General features: G+C 50.9%; 6 protein-coding genes across 6 annotated transcripts; 4 read left to right on the top strand and 2 right to left on the bottom strand.

Moving 5' to 3' along the window:
• Positions 1 to 669: 669 nt before the first annotated feature.
• Positions 670 to 939, top strand: TRV_01844 (uncharacterized protein; the record flags this gene model as incomplete). The annotated part of the gene is made up of 1 exon (XM_003023966.1): positions 670 to 939. One exon carries the CDS (start codon positions 670 to 672, stop codon positions 937 to 939), a length of 270 nt encoding a protein of 89 aa, XP_003024012.1.
• Positions 940 to 1,128: 189 nt separating this feature from the next.
• On the bottom strand, positions 1,129 to 3,483 carry TRV_01843 (uncharacterized protein; the record flags this gene model as incomplete). Its single annotated transcript, XM_003023965.1, has 5 exons — positions 1,129 to 1,221; positions 1,285 to 2,417; positions 2,476 to 2,871; positions 2,931 to 2,956; positions 3,047 to 3,483. 5 exons carry the CDS (start codon positions 3,481 to 3,483, stop codon positions 1,129 to 1,131), a joined length of 2,085 nt encoding a protein of 694 aa, XP_003024011.1.
• Positions 3,484 to 5,328: 1,845 nt separating this feature from the next.
• TRV_01842 (uncharacterized protein) lies at positions 5,329 to 5,757 on the top strand (the record flags this gene model as incomplete). Its single annotated transcript, XM_003023964.1, has 1 exon — positions 5,329 to 5,757. One exon carries the CDS (start codon positions 5,329 to 5,331, stop codon positions 5,755 to 5,757), a length of 429 nt encoding a protein of 142 aa, XP_003024010.1.
• A 3,027-nt stretch (positions 5,758 to 8,784) lies between these two features.
• Positions 8,785 to 10,323, top strand: TRV_01841 (uncharacterized protein; the record flags this gene model as incomplete). The annotated part of the gene is made up of 4 exons (XM_003023963.1): positions 8,785 to 9,067; positions 9,134 to 9,351; positions 9,411 to 9,645; positions 9,701 to 10,323. 4 exons carry the CDS (start codon positions 8,785 to 8,787, stop codon positions 10,321 to 10,323), a joined length of 1,359 nt encoding a protein of 452 aa, XP_003024009.1.
• A 353-nt stretch (positions 10,324 to 10,676) lies between these two features.
• Positions 10,677 to 12,018, top strand: TRV_01840 (uncharacterized protein; the record flags this gene model as incomplete). The annotated part of the gene is made up of 3 exons (XM_003023962.1): positions 10,677 to 10,734; positions 10,792 to 10,953; positions 11,216 to 12,018. 3 exons carry the CDS (start codon positions 10,677 to 10,679, stop codon positions 12,016 to 12,018), a joined length of 1,023 nt encoding a protein of 340 aa, XP_003024008.1.
• A 343-nt stretch (positions 12,019 to 12,361) lies between these two features.
• Positions 12,362 to 16,292, bottom strand: TRV_01839 (uncharacterized protein; the record flags this gene model as incomplete). Its single annotated transcript, XM_003023961.1, has 3 exons — positions 12,362 to 12,751; positions 12,811 to 12,894; positions 12,963 to 16,292. 3 exons carry the CDS (start codon positions 16,290 to 16,292, stop codon positions 12,362 to 12,364), a joined length of 3,804 nt encoding a protein of 1,267 aa, XP_003024007.1.
• Positions 16,293 to 16,344: the final 52 nt, after the last annotated feature.

The following is a 16,344-nucleotide window of genomic DNA, read 5'->3' as shown; positions in this document are numbered from 1 at the left end:
TGGCTGCAAATGTGCGTGATTGGCCTGTCTGGCTGGTGATGATAATGCTGTGTTCGATTGTTAAAAGGGCGAAGTCGAGACGTTGAAGTTTGATAGAAGAAGCTCGGATGCTGCTGGCCCAAAGGAGTTTAGCTCGGAGGATGACTTGCATGAATAACGTTCGCCGCTCTTCACCAAGATATAAAAAAAAAGAGGACGCTCAGGGTGATTCAGGGGGCACAACTTGGTGAGACTCGGGCGCCTTGTAGACCCGGAGTATTGCTTGTAGCCATTGCTGCATCCAACGTATTTGGTTGTCTTGCAGCTTATCCCTGCCAGTAACCAACTGGTTTGCTCGCTGGCCATTGAAGCCCCGTCTTCAGCATATCAAAACCCTTGCCCCTACGCATACATACATAAAAGAAGTAACTGGATGTCGGATATGGACAGTAAACACTGATATCTTCATATGCCTCGTTAGGTAAGTGTCCAAGACCTGCAAAGGTCTGACCGCAATTCTCCCGCTCCTTTCATCTAATCTCATTCATCTCGCCTTGCATATGCACTGACAACTCGATCTCTCCATGCATGCATGCATAAAGGAAAGATAACCCACTGAAGGAGAATTAGGAGATGGGCATGGTAATAATTAGTTAAACTAGAATTTTCAGCTATTCCTTCCTAACGGTCATGAAAAAAAAAAGAATACGAAACGAAAAAGAAGAAAAGAAAGTCTTGCAAAATTCCAGCGGTGAAAATATTCTTGGACTCGGACAGGCTGAAAATAGACGACCGAAGGAAGGAATGGGTGGAATCAGACAGGAACATACATGGAGACATCAGGAGGTAGGTATAAATGTAAATGTAAGGATGGGAATAGCAAACGAAAGGAGTAATGGCCAGGAAAAAAAGGGGGACAAAGCTATATACGGCCAATCGATCAAGTACACGGCAAGCTAAGTCGATGGTAAAAGCTGGACAGTCGGGCAAGGAGGAAGGAGTAAGGCTTTGTTTGTTTCGTTGTTTGTTTGAGTGGTATATTATATAGTTGGAGAGGCGGTGGCGGTGAGATGCTTCTAGGGGAGCAAACGGATGATGTGAGATTTGATGCCCGCTGTATTGGTCTGGACGAGGGGAATTCGCTCCATTCTACGAAGATTTTCCGTAGGCGCGATCTATGTCCTTCTGGTACTTGTTCACTAGCTTCTTGCGCTGTAGCTTCTGTGCTGCGGTGACAAATCCCTGTTCAACGTGGTTAGAGAAGGAAGTTTATGATATATATATAAAGGAAGATGTATGACTTACGTTCTGAGGAGTCCATTCCTCGTCTGAGAGGACGACACCTTCGATGATCTCAAAGCCACGCAGGCCAGCGGACTTGCCTACATTCTGCATGTCCCTCAAGATGATAGAGTTGAGCTTCTTGTCATGAACAAGAGTGCCGATGCTATCTCCCTGGATACCGTTGGACTTTGCAAGCTGGAGCAGGGCTGGCTCTGCAGGCACGATGATGGCAACAGGCTTAGCCTGGTCTTGAGCGGCGTATACGCAGATATTAGCCACAACGGGAGCAGAGCGGTAGATGGACTCAAGTTTTTCGAGAGCGATGTATTCGCCGTTCAGGGACTTGACGAGGTTCTTCTTGCGGTCAATGACCTTGATATGGCCGTTGGGCTCGAACTGGCCAATGTCACCGGTCATGAACCAGCCGTCAGGTGAGAAGGCGGCTTTGGTTTCTTCGTCGTTGTCGAAGTAGCTCTTTGCAACACTCACACCTCGGATCCAGATCTCACCCTGGGGTGGGTTGTTTTTGGTAAAGTAGCCTGCATCAGCGAAGTCGACGAGTTTCATCTCGACAGCGGCTGGAATTTCGCCTATGGCATCGTTGGTCCAGGCCATGGGATCGTTGAGACCGCCCATAGCAGAGGTCTCAGTCAAACCGTAACCGTTTATCATGGGGCAGACGGCCATGGAGAGGAATCGTTGAGTCTCTTTTGAGACTGGTCCACCACCGCTGAGAGTGAGGCGCAAACGGCCTCCGGTGGCATCTTTGATCTTCTTGAAGACAAAGGAGTCGAGTATACCGGCGCCGGGCAAACCAGTTGACATTAGGAACTCCTTGGCAGCCATACCAGCCCAGAAAATGCTCTTAACGATGGCACTGTTCTTGTTGACGTTGCCGATGATGCCCTTTTTCACGGATTCCCAGACCATGGGGACACCGACGAGAATAGTTGGCTGGAGCTCGCGGATGTCACCCTTGCAGTTTCTGACGGAGGTGTCTGAGAGGGTCTTGGGGCTTCCGTAGCCCATGGTGCCACCCCAGAACAGACAGAGGTTCTCAAACACAAATTCGAGGATGTGAGCTTGAGGCAAGTAGGTCAGGAGCACGTCGCTGGGGCCGAGATAAGGGCCAACAATTGAATCACCACCCGCCACTAAATCAAACTGTCAGATTCATGTACCTTCTCTCGTCAGCTTAAGCGGAGGACTTACTAGCACCGACAACATTTCCGTGGGTGAGAGGGACACCCTTTGGTGGACCCGTCGAACCAGAGGTGTACATAATACAGCAGAGGTCGTCGCGGGATGGGGGTACCGGGTCAACGGGGTTTTCCTCGCCCAGTTTCCGGAGGTCTTCATAGGTCATGATATTAATGTAGTCAAAGTCCTTTTTGAGCGCATCGATGTGCTCCTGTTTGGGTTCCGAGTTGGTGTCGTAGATGACATTCTTGACATCCTTTGCATCCTTGAGGACTTTTCGTAGCAGTGGGAGCAAGGTAGGGTCTAGGAAAATGGACTCGCTGTGAGTCTGCTGGAGGGAGTGCCTAACACCTTCTTCGCCGAGGGAATCGTACGCAGTCACAATGGTGATGGACTGAGATGCGGCGCCTAGACGATGTTAGAAGCTACCTTTGCAGCTATATATAACAAGCTATAGCCAAGCTTACCATGAGAAAGACACAGCCAGTGAGCGCTAGTAGAACGTTAGCCCAAGATGATCTCCCTAAAATTAAACAAAATATTCTTCTTCATGAGAAACAATAATATGAGAGTTAGAACTGACCTGGTAGAGCTGAAGAGATGGAGTCTGCTGCCGGCCTGATGGCCGAGCTTCCTGAGACCGGCACCAAGCTGCAGAGCCTGCTGCTCGTACTCCGTGAAGGTCAGGTAGCTGTAGCCACTGAGCTCAAAGTAGGTCCATTCCTTGTCGACCTCCTGCTCGACGCCCTCGACGAGCCGCTTGACCTTCTTGTTTTCAACGTGCGTCTTGACGACCCTGCGCGAGCCGACGGCCTTGGAGTTCCCGTATGTCTTTGCGCTCCATCTGAGGTTGTCGTAGGTGGTAGCAATCTCTGGGTTGGGCGTCTTGAGGAGCTCGTCTTTGGCCGAGGGGTGACGTCGTGGAATGGTCTCCCCCTCGACGGGCTCGTAGCCGGCTGCCTCGACGGTGAAGGGACCCCTCTTCAGGACGCGAGGGTAGAAGACCGTGTCTTTCGACATGCTGGGCTTGAAGCAGAGAAGGCTAAGAAAAAAAAAAAAGGCTCTTGGGGGGCAGCTCGCGTGGATCGATGGAGATCTGGTTGGTGTGCGAGGCGGGTTTGTTTGGAGCTCTCTGCAGGCAGCAAGAGGGACAAAGACGACAGGCTGTCTTTGTCCGGCGACTGGTTAGCAGTGATGATCGATGGCGTCTTCTGCTGCGTCTTCACCGGCCAAGTGCTCCGTGGTCGAGCAGGTCGTTAACCGAGCTAGCTGGTTGACTTTGTTGAGGTTGTTGGGAGGAGGAGACGAGGGCCCCCTGGGTGGAGATGCTGATGGAGATGGGTTTTTTCTTACCAGGCGAGTTTAAAAGCCACTAACTAGTTCACTGCTGGCAACGGGCGGGATGTATCAGAAAAAAAAATAAAAAGAACACAGTAAAGGAGACAGCTAAATATATAGAAGAAAGAGGCTGGCAGAGAGTAGACAGACTCAGCCCGTTTGCTCTAGTTGTCTCTGCTCCCGTTCTATCAGGTCTATCATGGCGCTCTATCGCTTTGGCAAAGCCAGCGGACGGCCAGTCACCTTGCCTTCCCCCTTTCCCTCCGAGCAGCCAGCAAAAGCAAACATGGGCCTCTTCTCCCGCAAAAGGACTGCAGAGAGACAAGCCCAGCCCAGGGTTCGCTCGTTCTCCCGCCCTGGCGTCCGCCTCTGCCAGGACTAGCACCCAGTTTATTTGCACCCAGACAGGCCGTTGAGCGAGCCATCAACCGCTTGCTCTGCCTCTTTCGTCCCAGTCGGCTATTTGTAGCCAATCAGTCGGGAACTCCAAGATCCTTGGGGTCGCGGGCAGCGACTTGGCCGACAGCCAGGCAGACTGTTCTACCCCGGGAGAAGTTGTATATAGTTCGGGCCAACACAGCTAGTTAGCAGTCCGTGGCGTTTCTCTATCAGAGAGCAACTCGTCCAGGCTGGCAAAAAGGCAAAGTGCAACATGGCGAGTGTTATTGATTGAATATCATGACTCTTTATGGAGTGTATGTTAGTTATCTGCTAACTAGGAAGCTTGCCGCAGATCTGGCTGCCAGTGATAGATCCGATCTTGTGCTGCATCCTCGGCAGCTCGTGTCTCACCAACCAGTCTATCACGACAGGCTTTCCGCTTTCCGGCTTGTCACTGCCAGGCACCTCTCGGTCTCGTCAGTTTGGCAGTGATCTTGCTGTAGAGTAACTCGTAGTCAGTGGCAGTGACAGCGTCCGGGGGAGTCGGGTTACTCTTCGCCCTTTTTCCATCATCCTCCGCTTCAACGTCCTCCGTCACCTCTGCATTGTCTTCATCTTCATCGTCTTCATCATCAGCTTCATTGTCGTCTTCATCGTCTTCTCGAGTTTTTCTTTTTTTTTATCGTCGTTTCTGCGTTTTTTCTCTCTAAATCGTCGATGTAGTTGCTTATTTCCTTTTTGGGATAGCCAGCGTGAGCAAAATATTTATAATGTTTTTTTTTCTTTTTTCCATAATTTTTTCCTCTATAAAAACACAAACTCGCGACGTCAAAGACGAAGACGAAGACGAAGATGCAGACGGAGGAGATGGAGTGAAGTGAATGTGTAAAAGCGGCTTGCTTGTCACTGTTATTTCACTGTCCTGCTCCAAGTGGGCGAAGTGAAGATGACGTCGAGGTAGGTTGGCTGAACTGACTGCAGATAGAGGAACGAGGAACTTCCCACCAGGTTCGACAGCATAAAAGAGCGTTCAAGATACCCTCCAGAGTACGCCTTTTAAAGGGACACATCTCAGTGCAGTGACATCCAGCAGGACAGCCAGAGCCAGGACGGTGCATGAGGAAGACCAGTATACGCGCTTCCAAGATGCCGCCAGCACACCAGACCGCAACAACTACAAAGACAGCTCAGCCAAAGATGACTATGGAAAATTTAAATACCCTGTGCAAACAAGGCCGTCACGCCGATGTCAGTGTCAAGTCTGCTCTGGAGCCGGTATCGTTGAACCACCCTTCAAAGGTAACAGCCACGGCCAAGTTCAAGATTTTCAAGGCGAAGAGAGAATCAGTCAAACCGAGACAGCTGGAGAAAATATCACGGCCGGCTGCGTCTACGACTCCTACTTACCAAGGCAGCCAGAAGAAACAACAACAGGACCAACAGCAGGAGCTGGAGGTTGCTATTCCACGCTCGCCTTCCCCTGGTTGCGGAGTCTTGCCGGATTGCTGGAGCTGCGGCACAGAGTTGGGCGACTGCCCCCCATGCAGCTGCGAGGAGTGCGGCATGCCCAATTAACAGCACTCCATTCCTCGCTCTTCCTCTGGCTTCCTTGGTCTGTTCTCCATTTCTCCGGTTTTCCGTGGTTCTTTTCTTATCTATAATACGTTCTTTCTTCCTTTCTTCTTCTTCTTCTTTCTTTTTTTTTTTTCCTTCATCCGTGGACATGATGACATAGCTAGCGTAGTAGCAGGGAGTTTATACCTGTTCGGTTATTTACTTTACCCTGCTATATTAACACTTATATCCAGCTATGTTGTATCCTGGGTTGCCTGACTTGCCAGGATTATCCAACGGGCCTACAGACATACGAGTGCGGGGATGGACCCGACCTGGGGATTAGCAGACAGTGCTAATCAATATCTCTTCACATCTTACATTTCTCTTTACTATACTCTTCATGTTTACTTTCACTAGCCGAAAAAGGCATACATGGCCAATATTCTGGTTATTGATATGGAGTCAAATAATACCTTTACTTCAGGAATGGGCGTGCAAGGCCTCCTACTCTCTGACCTTCTTCCTATCCGGCTTCTCGGCATCCATTCCCCAGGATCGGACTCGTCCATGTCCAGGCCTGGATGCTTGCTCTTTTTAGAAAACCATTCCTCACTTGGTCAGGTGAGGGGTTCGCGACCTCAGGGATATGCCTGCAAGCCATAGGTGCAAACCCCAGTTTTTACGTGAATCATGCATGAATTATCCTCGACTGAACAAGATCAAGACTTCGGCAAGACTGTCCTAGGCTTGCAACGCATGCACAGTGGCCCGAATCTAGCGACCGCATTTACAAATCACAGCGTCGTTCTTAAATGACGATATCAATGTCTCCGTCTTGATACATATCCAGCTAACGTATTAAGGTCTAGTCAAGAAGCTGAAAGCCGTATAGAAGGCCCTGGAACGTCTGCAAAGTGGGCCATGCCACCGTGAATGGCATCAATCATTTAATCAACCATGAATATCGCACTTGTCTTATCGCAGGATTAGTTTTCTATCAGTTAATATATTTCTTCAACACTTATCGGGGTGGATATCGGAAGGCAAACAATTTCAATCTGGCCTACGACGTCAAACGTGACCAGCTTCCCCGGCTCTGCAGCGAGAACCTGTTGGGCACAGTACGGCTGCAGGCTTAAACGGTATCCGTATCCTTGGTCTCTGGGGGAAGGGTTTCCCTCTCAAGACGCCATCTACTCTTCCAGGCAAGTATCTCCGCAGCCTCCACACAGCCTCTTTTCACCAATCCCCAAGATGAGACTCTCTTCGTGGAAACCAGGGGTAAACCACACTAATCCCCCATACTAGTCGACTAGCGTCTAACTCTGACAACCCGTACCTGCGAAAGTGAGGAAAGAGGGGGTCCGTCTATGCAAGAAGGCTCAGTGTGGCTCCAAGCCACCCGTGCGATGATAGAGAACGCAAACGCAGAGAACCAGGAAGAAACAACCTGAACAACTTCCATGCATGGCTGGACAGTCGCCTTATACCTTATGTATCAACTTTCATCCCGGCTATCTGGGTTCTCCCTGGGATCTCTGGTGTCGATCAAAATGCTTCCTTTCCAATCCTTGAGCATCGCCTTGACCACATCGCGAAGTCCTCAGAAATTTGGACCTGCACACCAGCCCACGAAATAGCGATTATCGTTGCCACACTAGGCTCGTTCAAGGAGGTCAACAGAGTGTGTGATCTCAGGACACAGGAAGAAACGAAAGTTAAAAGTGCCCACTTTTATCCATCCCGTCCAGCCACCAGTCATCGTTGGGAGAGGATCTACGACATTAGCCTCGCAGTTTAAAGTCTAACTCTCTGTTCCCAGGCAGAATACTTGCTTATATATACGAAAAAGTTCAAAGTATTTCACATGCGGGGTGCGTCTAATCTGGACACCACGCAAAGCTAGAGTGAATCGAATCAATGCAAATTTCAGGGCAGGCCGGACCAAGGGATAACTAACTTAGGCCCCCAGAGTCAGCCGCGGGAGGCAACATGAATCAAATCCAAGGCCGTCCAATATTCTCCCAGAAGCTTCAAACATAGCAATATCTTTGACCGCTCGTAACGAGATTAGAATTCTCCACTTGGCACGCGAACTCCGGAGTATGACCTCCTCTCCTCCTCCCCCAGAAAATGGAGATGTCGACTTGGCAGGCAGCAGACCAGTCCGGAGAAAGGATACTCTTTTTTGTCTAGCGGCTCACCAGAGGACGAGCGCAAGGCACGCAGCCAAAGTCAGATTTTCTGAACAGCAGATATGTATGGTGAACAACGGCTGAGATGGGGAATCTCGTAAAGCAGAAGGGCCTGTGAACTTTCACATCCTGGCAAAAGATAACTTGGCATGGAACATTTCCATCGCTTAGGTTTCCGCAGTGCACTTTCGCTCTTTTCCATCCGCCTTCGCTCCCTGTTCTACCATCACTGATACCCCAGATTCTAGCGCTTCTGTGAAGGTCCTCAAAGTGTTAGTCAGTCCTTCGTTTCTTCTTCCAATGAATGCTGAAACGTTTTGGCGTGACCAACCAAAGCACACCATCACGGCTACGTGCGGGTCGAAGGCTCGACGTCGTGATCAGATGGCAAAGCTCTGCAATGCAGTATCTTGACATGTCAGACTTGTCACCACGCTCGTGCTGTAACCTGGGGAATTACTTTTTCACTCTCTCTGGGGCTTTCCTTTGCCTTTGCATTGTCCAGTGTCTTGACGTTGCAGCCAGCAGGACCCTAGCAAAGCTCATGGGCCTCGGGGATATTCCTTGCAACGTCGAGATAACAAGCTGGAGAGCACAAGCAGGGAATCAAAATAGAACAATTCCATATTAACTTTGCTTTTCTGTGGGACTGGTTTATACCCCCCCGTATTTGTTAACCACGGAGATGAGACGGGACTGACGGGAATGACGGGAGAGCGTCCTACGACCATCGTTACTATAAAGATGGCCATCCGCCTTTGACATCTTTCAGAAATATTTCCCTTTCTCTCCTCCATCCCCTCCAACCCATCATCATCTCCATTTCCAGAGTTGTTTGTTGTTGATCAAGATGAAGTTCTCCGTTTCCGTCTCGCTGCTTGCTGCAGCTGGCCTGGCCTCTGCCGCCAATGAGTTTGCCATGAACAGACTGATGTCCATGAAGGTTGCTGAGCGTGAAGAGTACAGAGCTAAGGGAATGTTCGCTCCTGGACGATATGGCAACTCTACCAACAAATTTGTTCCTTGCAGACACGGCAAGTCTGGAGAATATTCCTGCAACAAGGTTGACCAGCACGGTTTCCTTACCCACCAAGAGATGGGCAGCACTACTCGTGAGGGTAACGATGTCTGGGGTAAGTCAAGTGTTGGCTCAATGCGTAATGCGCTAGCCGGAATGTTAAATGCTGACTAGGTAATAGGTTGGACCTCGAGGGATGGCCGTGAATTCGGTGCCATCGGTCAGACCGATGGAACTGCTTTCGTTGAGATTCTCAAGGATGGAAGACTTGAGTACAAGGGCCGACTGCCGACTCAGACTGTGTCCAGTATCTGGCGTGACATGAAGGTCATTGACGGATACGTCTACATTGGAGCTGAGTCTCGTGACCATGGTCTCCAAGTCTTTGACATGCGCAAGGTAAGCTAGATTTTTTTACTTCCTAGAAGACGATAGTAAGTTGCTAATGGGGCATATAGCTGCTCGATCTCAAGGAGCCAAAGACCTTCTCCATCAAGGATGACATGACCGCTTTCTTCAGCGGTTTTGGCAGCTCCCACAACATCGTCCACCACGAGGCAACTAAGATGATCTATGCCGTTGGAACCGGCAGAAAGACCGAGTGTGCCGGCGGTCTGTTCATGGTCGATGTTTCTGACCCAAGCAAGCCAACTTCCCGTGGCTGCGCGAACGCGGACGGATACGTCCATGATGGTGAGTTGTGATCTAAAGCATATCATTGAGCCGAACCATACTAATGTGCATCCAGCTCAATGCGTCATTTACACTGGCCCTGACCAGCAGTACAAGGGCAAGGAAATCTGCTTCGGCTACAACGAAGACTCCCTCACCATCTACGATGTTACCGATAAGCAGAACCCCAAGATCATTTCCAAGACCCCATACCAGGGCTCTGCCTACACCCACCAGGGCTGGCTCGCCGACCCCAAGAAGATGACCTACCTGCTCCTCGACGACGAGCTCGACGAGAAGGACGGCACTGCCCTCGGCAAGAACCACACCACCACCTACATCTTTGACATCAAGGAGCTCGCTAAGCCCAAGTACACTGGCTTCTACCAGTCCCCTGCCCAGTCTATTGACCACAACCAGTATGTTCTCAACGGCCTAACCTACCAGTCCAACTACGGCTCTGGTCTTCGCATCGTCGACGTCAGCTCCATTGACCGAAAGCCCGATGGCTCTCAGTTCAAGGAGGCCGGTTTCTTCGACTGCCACCCCGAGGACGACCACATGAACGGAGAAGTCTCTTTCCACGGCAGCTGGAGCACCTACCCATACTTCAAGAGCGGATACATCCTCCTCAACAGCATTGAGCGTGGTGTGTACTCCCTCCGATACAACGGTCCACCAGCCCGTTACCGCTGGTAAATTAATCGCCAGAACTTTTCTTCTTCGTCTTGATATTATATAGAATATTCAGGCATGTACATAGCTTTTAAATGAATATACGAATGAACATATATACCGTTTATGAATTCTCATATTGCTCCATACTCCAATATCACGTTTATACTTTTAGCTAGTTAGCGGCTTTTCCGCCCTAGAAATAAAATGCCAGATAGCCCAGCCCAAACGACCTAGCAAGTACACTGACACCATCCAGTGCTTCAGACACTTCGCAACAGACGCAGACATGCCATTTGACCAGATCCTAAGCGAGAGAAACATCTATATGTCCGGTACAATCGCCAGCAGCTGACAATACGCCACATTCGTTCGTCATGGACCTTCTCGGTCTGCTGGGTGCCATTGGACACGAGGTTGAAGACGCGGAAGACGGTAGCTATGCATAAATCAGTCAACCGGCATGTTCTTTACGTTATCTGACCGTCTTAGATGCCTTTATCCAATTCTCACACCCTATACCCTCGAGTAACTTGGGCTTTGTTGACCCTCGATCAAACACTGTCGAGCTCACCGTTGGCGGAGAAGAGCTGACCATCCGCCAATCGCCAACCATCTTATCCTCGAAGAGAACAGGAGGAACTACAGGTGCCGGTACGTACATATCCATATATCCATTACCGTTACATCTATCTAGTGGTTGGTTGGGATGGGATGTTCGAGCAATTATTGGCGAAATACCCGTTCAAATTCTTCACTACCTAACATGACACGGTTACAAAACACATGGAAGGAAAGCTACAAAGCTACAACTAAACGAACAAACACACAACCTAACTGAGCTGAACTGAACTGAACTGAATTAGAAAGAAAGAGAAAAGAAAATGAAAAAGGAAAATACTGATAACAGGAATAGTTCTCTGGCAAGTTACTCCCAAACTAGCAGAATGGCTCTGCAAGACGGACAACCCCCTTTGGAAATCATCCGTTTTGAATTCGGAATCGGCCGTCGTCGAGCTGGGATGCGGTACTTCGGCGGTGCTGGCGGTATCCCTTGGACCGAAAGTAGGGTGTTACGCCGCGACTGATCAAGAGTATGTTCGGAAGCTGTTCAATGAGAACCTGCATACGAATGGCAAGATGGATTCTTCGTCTTCGCATGCAGGTTCAATGGGCAATAGATCTGGCAAAAGGGTTGAGAGAAAGGGTGGTAAACATCACCATCACCATCATCACCACCGGCCAGAGCGTGAACGGCGAAACAGCCCTGCTCGTCGAGGAGATGATGGAAGCGGTTCCGGCGACTATAGTGGCGGTGGAGTGGCGGAGAAGATCAAATTCGTCCCGTTGGATTGGGAGTTGGATTCGCCTGATATGCTGAAACGTTCGATCGGTGCTGACGTTGCCGAAGATGACCCCGGCTTCGACCTACTGGTTGCATGCGATTGTATATACAACGATGCATTGATAGCTCCGTTCGTGGCGACGTGTGCTGATATATGTCGCTTGCGCCCGTCAGTGGGCGAGGAACGGCCCGAGAGACCTACGCTGTGCGTTGTTGGCCAGCAGTTGCGGTCTCATGAGGTGTTTGAGGGGTGGATGAGAGAAGCCTTGCAGGAGTTTCGGGTATGGAGGGTGAAGGATGAAGTCGTTGGGTCTACTCTGGCTTCTGGAACGGGGTATACGGTGCATATATTGCTTTTGAAAGGCGGAAACTAGATAGACAAGAACGGGACGAGACAGTGATATGACAAGAACAAGATGGAACATGACATGCAGGGGCGAAGTAAACATGAGAAGTAAAAGGGAGAGAAGAAGCCGAGGGAGGTAGTGATGGCGTGGCGGCGAAGGTGGAGGGAGATTAAAATTAGTACGACGGGCTCGAATTTTGTGAAAATGATATGATGCATTCATATTTGTTTTGAGACTGCAACGGAAAGGTCTAAGTACGGCTATGGGGAAGTTGCTAAGGAATCGCCTGCGTCCAGAGCTGCTAGGGCACTATAAATCAATCTGTTAGCATCGTGCGGATATGCGTGTCGTAGTAAAAGGTATGTTGTACTCACCCGAATGCGTTCTGAGAAGACTCATCTTTCTTCTCTTTTCCGGCTGGAGGTGTTCCAGTCCGGCTGCTTGCGCCGCTATCCTCGCCACCTCGCACAAGATTTCCTCCAGGTCCTAGGTTTCTTCGTCCGCTCCCGCTCCTCGAGCCAAGCAGGCCAGATGGACTGAAGGAAGCAGGCTGGTTTGTGCTTCTGCCTGTCTTTAGACGACGTAGATCATCGCTGCCGACTTTGTTGGAGTAATCTGGTGGGGGTACTTGGGCGCCGTAACCGCTGAAGTTACGGGCGTCACCGCGGCCAAGGTGCATGCGGCCGCTACCACCGCCACCGCCTCTGCTGGCTTGTTGGCGGGCTCTTTCGGCTTCTTGTTCTTGTTGAGCGCGGGCGGCCTACAACAGTTAGCATACAGACATATATAAAAGTACGTTAAGGGAACTAGGAGACATACATCTTCTCTGATCTCAGCAATAGTCTTGGGGCCCTTGTCAGCATCCTTTGATATCCAGTTGGCTTTCCGTAAATCAATAACATCCTATATATCAAATTAGTACTCAGCAGACCAGAGTTTGACATGCATGATAAGAGGAAGCGTGGACGTACCATAAGCATGAAGCGATGTCTGCTTTGCAATTCGGTCGTATCCATCATCAACTTGATACGGGCGAAGTATGCATCCATCATCGCATGGCCCTTCTCAGAGCTATCCAAACTAGCACCAATAGTTCTCAACAAACTGGCCAAACTCTCTACCTCAGCCTCATCAGGTACACCGTCATAGTCAACCAGTCTCTTAACACAATCATGCATAATTCGTTCCGTCAACATTCCCAGCTTGAACAGCTCACCAATGAACTTGACTAGACCCAGACCACGTCGCTTGGCAGCCGCAGCCTTGTAGTATTCATCGGACATCATGGCAACTTCTTCGGTGACACCCTCGGGTTTCTCGGGCATGTTGACCTTCCAGCCTCGCTCGAACTCTTCTTGACAGCGATTAAGTAGGTATTTGCGGAACAGGCTGCCTCCAGCTACTATTGTGCCGTTGCGGTCGCGGATGTTCTCGTCCTTGATTTCAGGGCTCATGCTCTCGTGCATACGCATGCAGAACTTGGCGTACATGGATGCCCAGTGAGCTTCGTCAGTAGCCTTTTCAAAAGCGAGCTGGATGACTTGTCGGAGGGTGCGGCCATCAGATTCGTCCTTGGATTGAGCAACAATGTCGAGAATTTGGCCGGATATCTTGTCGAAGTTCTCGGGTGTCATCTTGTTCAAGTTACTCTTGACCTTACCCTGTACAACATCAGGTGGTAGATGGCCATCTGGAGCGAGGGTGGGTCCCTTCTGGCCTATGCTGCGTGGCTTCCAACCGGTGGTGGATGTGTTAAGAGGCTTGATGTCTGCATTAGCAGTCAGAGGCATTGTCTTGCTCAATTCCTCTTCCTTCTTCTTCTGCTGTCTGCTTCCAGTGCGAGCACCTCTGTGGCTTGGGTTACGGGAGCCACCAAGCTGTGAACCAGCAGCAGAAGCAGATCGGGCACCCATGGGGTTGAGAGGGCCGAATTGGCCGAATGGGTTGCCACCCTTGGACGAGCCTCGGGGCGCATTCATGACGGGGAACCGATCGGAGCCAGGGGGTAGTGTTTGTGTCCGGACAGGTTGGTTGAAGTGGCCCATCATGGGGCCCTGGGCAGGGCCACGGCTAGCACCCGATCGAGGGCCAGGAGTGCGTACGGGGGTACGGGCAGAATCAGCGGATCCATCACCAACAGTCTCGCGGACGCGGGCATCCCAGTCGACGGAGGGTTTCTCCTTGAAAACGTTCTGGAACTGCAGCAAGAATTCCTTGTTGTATTTGAACTTGCGGTCTGCGGGGGCGTTGCTGTTAAGAGCTGGGTTGGGAGAAACAATGGAGGGTGGGTAGCAGACGTTGCTTGGATCTTCGAGGAATCGGGCGGAGTGCAGAGATTTCATGGCGGCACTAGGCTGTGGTGGTTCAACCTGCTTGGTTGTCTCGAGCTTGAGCGAGGCAGGTTTCTCACGCTTTCCAACACCACCGGCCAGAAGTTTCTGTGGTGGTCCCATGGAGGTATCAGAGACTGGGGTTGCGGCGCCGCTCTCGGGAGTAGCAACAGCAGGGCTCTCTGCTGGGGTAGCTGATTTGCCTCTAAGCGAAGCAAAGAGAGATTCGCGCTCCTTTCTGTCTGCCTCGTTCTCGCCGGACTCGAGTTTCTTGATACGTGCTTCCTCGGCGGCCTCAGCTTCGCGCTCAGCTTTCTTGAGCGCCTCCTCCTCGGCGGCAGCTCTCTCTTTTTCCTTGAGAGCTGCTTCGGCCTTCTCCTTGGCCTTCTTCTCTTGGTAGGCCTTTTCAGCGGCGGCTTCTCGGGCTTCAATCTCAGCCATCTCTCTCTCAATAGCATCATAATCAATTTCGTCCTCCTCAACGGCCTTGGCGGGTTCGTTTACGACTGGCTTCTCCTCCTTCTTCTCTTCTTCCTTTGCCGGAGTGGTAGTGGCAGTTGGAGCTGGCTCTGGGGCTGGAGCTTCAGATTGAGCTGGAGTTGGAGCGGGAGCTGGGGCGGGGGTCGCTTCTGGCTTGGGGGCGGGTTTTTCGGCAGCAGTCTTTTCCTCGGCCTTGGAAGCAGCAGCTTCCTTCTCCCGAAGACTCTGAACAATAGCATTCTGGAAGCTCTGCTTCTTCTCCTCTCCGGTTTGGGATTTGGTATCGGTAGCATCTGGTTCTCCGCGGCTGGCGGTGCGAGGCGGCGGGGTGGAAGTAGGCGTCACACCCGGCTTAGCAGGAGAAGCGGATCCACGAGCAGGCGAGCTTGACGGCTTTACGACGGAGCCGCTGCTGGGGTCACGGATGATCAGAGGGCTTTGCTTCTTTGGGACGACGAACGGGGACTGGTTGACGGGGCTTCCATTGTTGTTACTACGGCTATTTGTGTGGTGGTGTCCTGGACCGCCTGGGCCAGGAGCTGGAGGGACCTGGCTCAGGCTACTGCCGGGCCGGTCAGTAGCAGACAATTGAGAGGAAGATCTGGCGATTGGTACACCCTGTGGCATCTGGTGTGGCTGAGCTGCGTAGTGGCCGGGCATATAAGGCTGTTGGGGGATTCCGTAAGTATTTCGGGGAGACGAGGGGACCATGGGCATGGGCTGCATGCCATATTGGCCAGGGTAATAGTAGGCATTGTTATCGTACGGAGGGTAGCCCTGAGATTTGAATTTTGTTAGAAGATGTTCAAAATTGCCGCTTTCTGGCGAGAGGGACATGTGAGAAGAAGGTTGCTGCTGCTCTTCGTGTGGCTGTCGCTCCAATGTAGAGATTGGTGAAGGAGTAGGAAGTGGTAGTGGTTGAGAAGGGAGAGATGGAGGGTCATAAGAAGGGGGTTGATATGATTGATTGGTCAGTTGGGGAGGAGGAGGTGGTGGTAGTGGTGGAGTAGGAAGAGGAATCGGGGCATTGTGATGGGGGTAGTGATGATAGGGAGGAGCAGGTGTATAATGGGAGGAAGAATAGTGCTTTTTTTGATAAGAAGAGCGGCGTTTGCTGTGAGACTTGGTAGAAGGAGGACGAGGAGGGAAAGGATGTTGAATTACTTGTTGAGCTGCCATGGGCTGCGGATAAGCACCATACTGCTGGGCCTGCATCTGCGGGTTTGTCAGGGGCACGGGAGCCATCTGAGGAGTAGCCGGGTTCGTGTGGGAGAGCGCGGGGCTCGATCCGGGCTGCTGGTGCTGGTGTTGGTGCTGGTGCTGATGCTGATGCTGGTGTTGGTGTTGGTGATGGTTTTGATGCCGGTGCTGATGAGGAGGGTTTGGATAGCCACTGTATGGTCGTTGCTGGGTATTGTTGTATCGAGGGTTCATGTTTGGACCGCCTCGAGCATTGGGATGCGGTCTATATGGCTGGTGGTTTGGCCTCATGTTTCGCTATTAAGTGTTAACGCATTTTTAATATATATATATATATATATAT

The sequence above is a fragment of the Trichophyton verrucosum genome, assembly GCF_000151505.1.
Source record: "Trichophyton verrucosum HKI 0517 chromosome Unknown contig00178_1.f1.exp, whole genome shotgun sequence".
NCBI lineage: Eukaryota > Fungi > Ascomycota > Eurotiomycetes > Onygenales > Arthrodermataceae > Trichophyton > Trichophyton verrucosum.
Note: the sequence above shows the minus strand (reverse complement) of the source record. Positions and strands in the feature narration are given on the sequence as shown.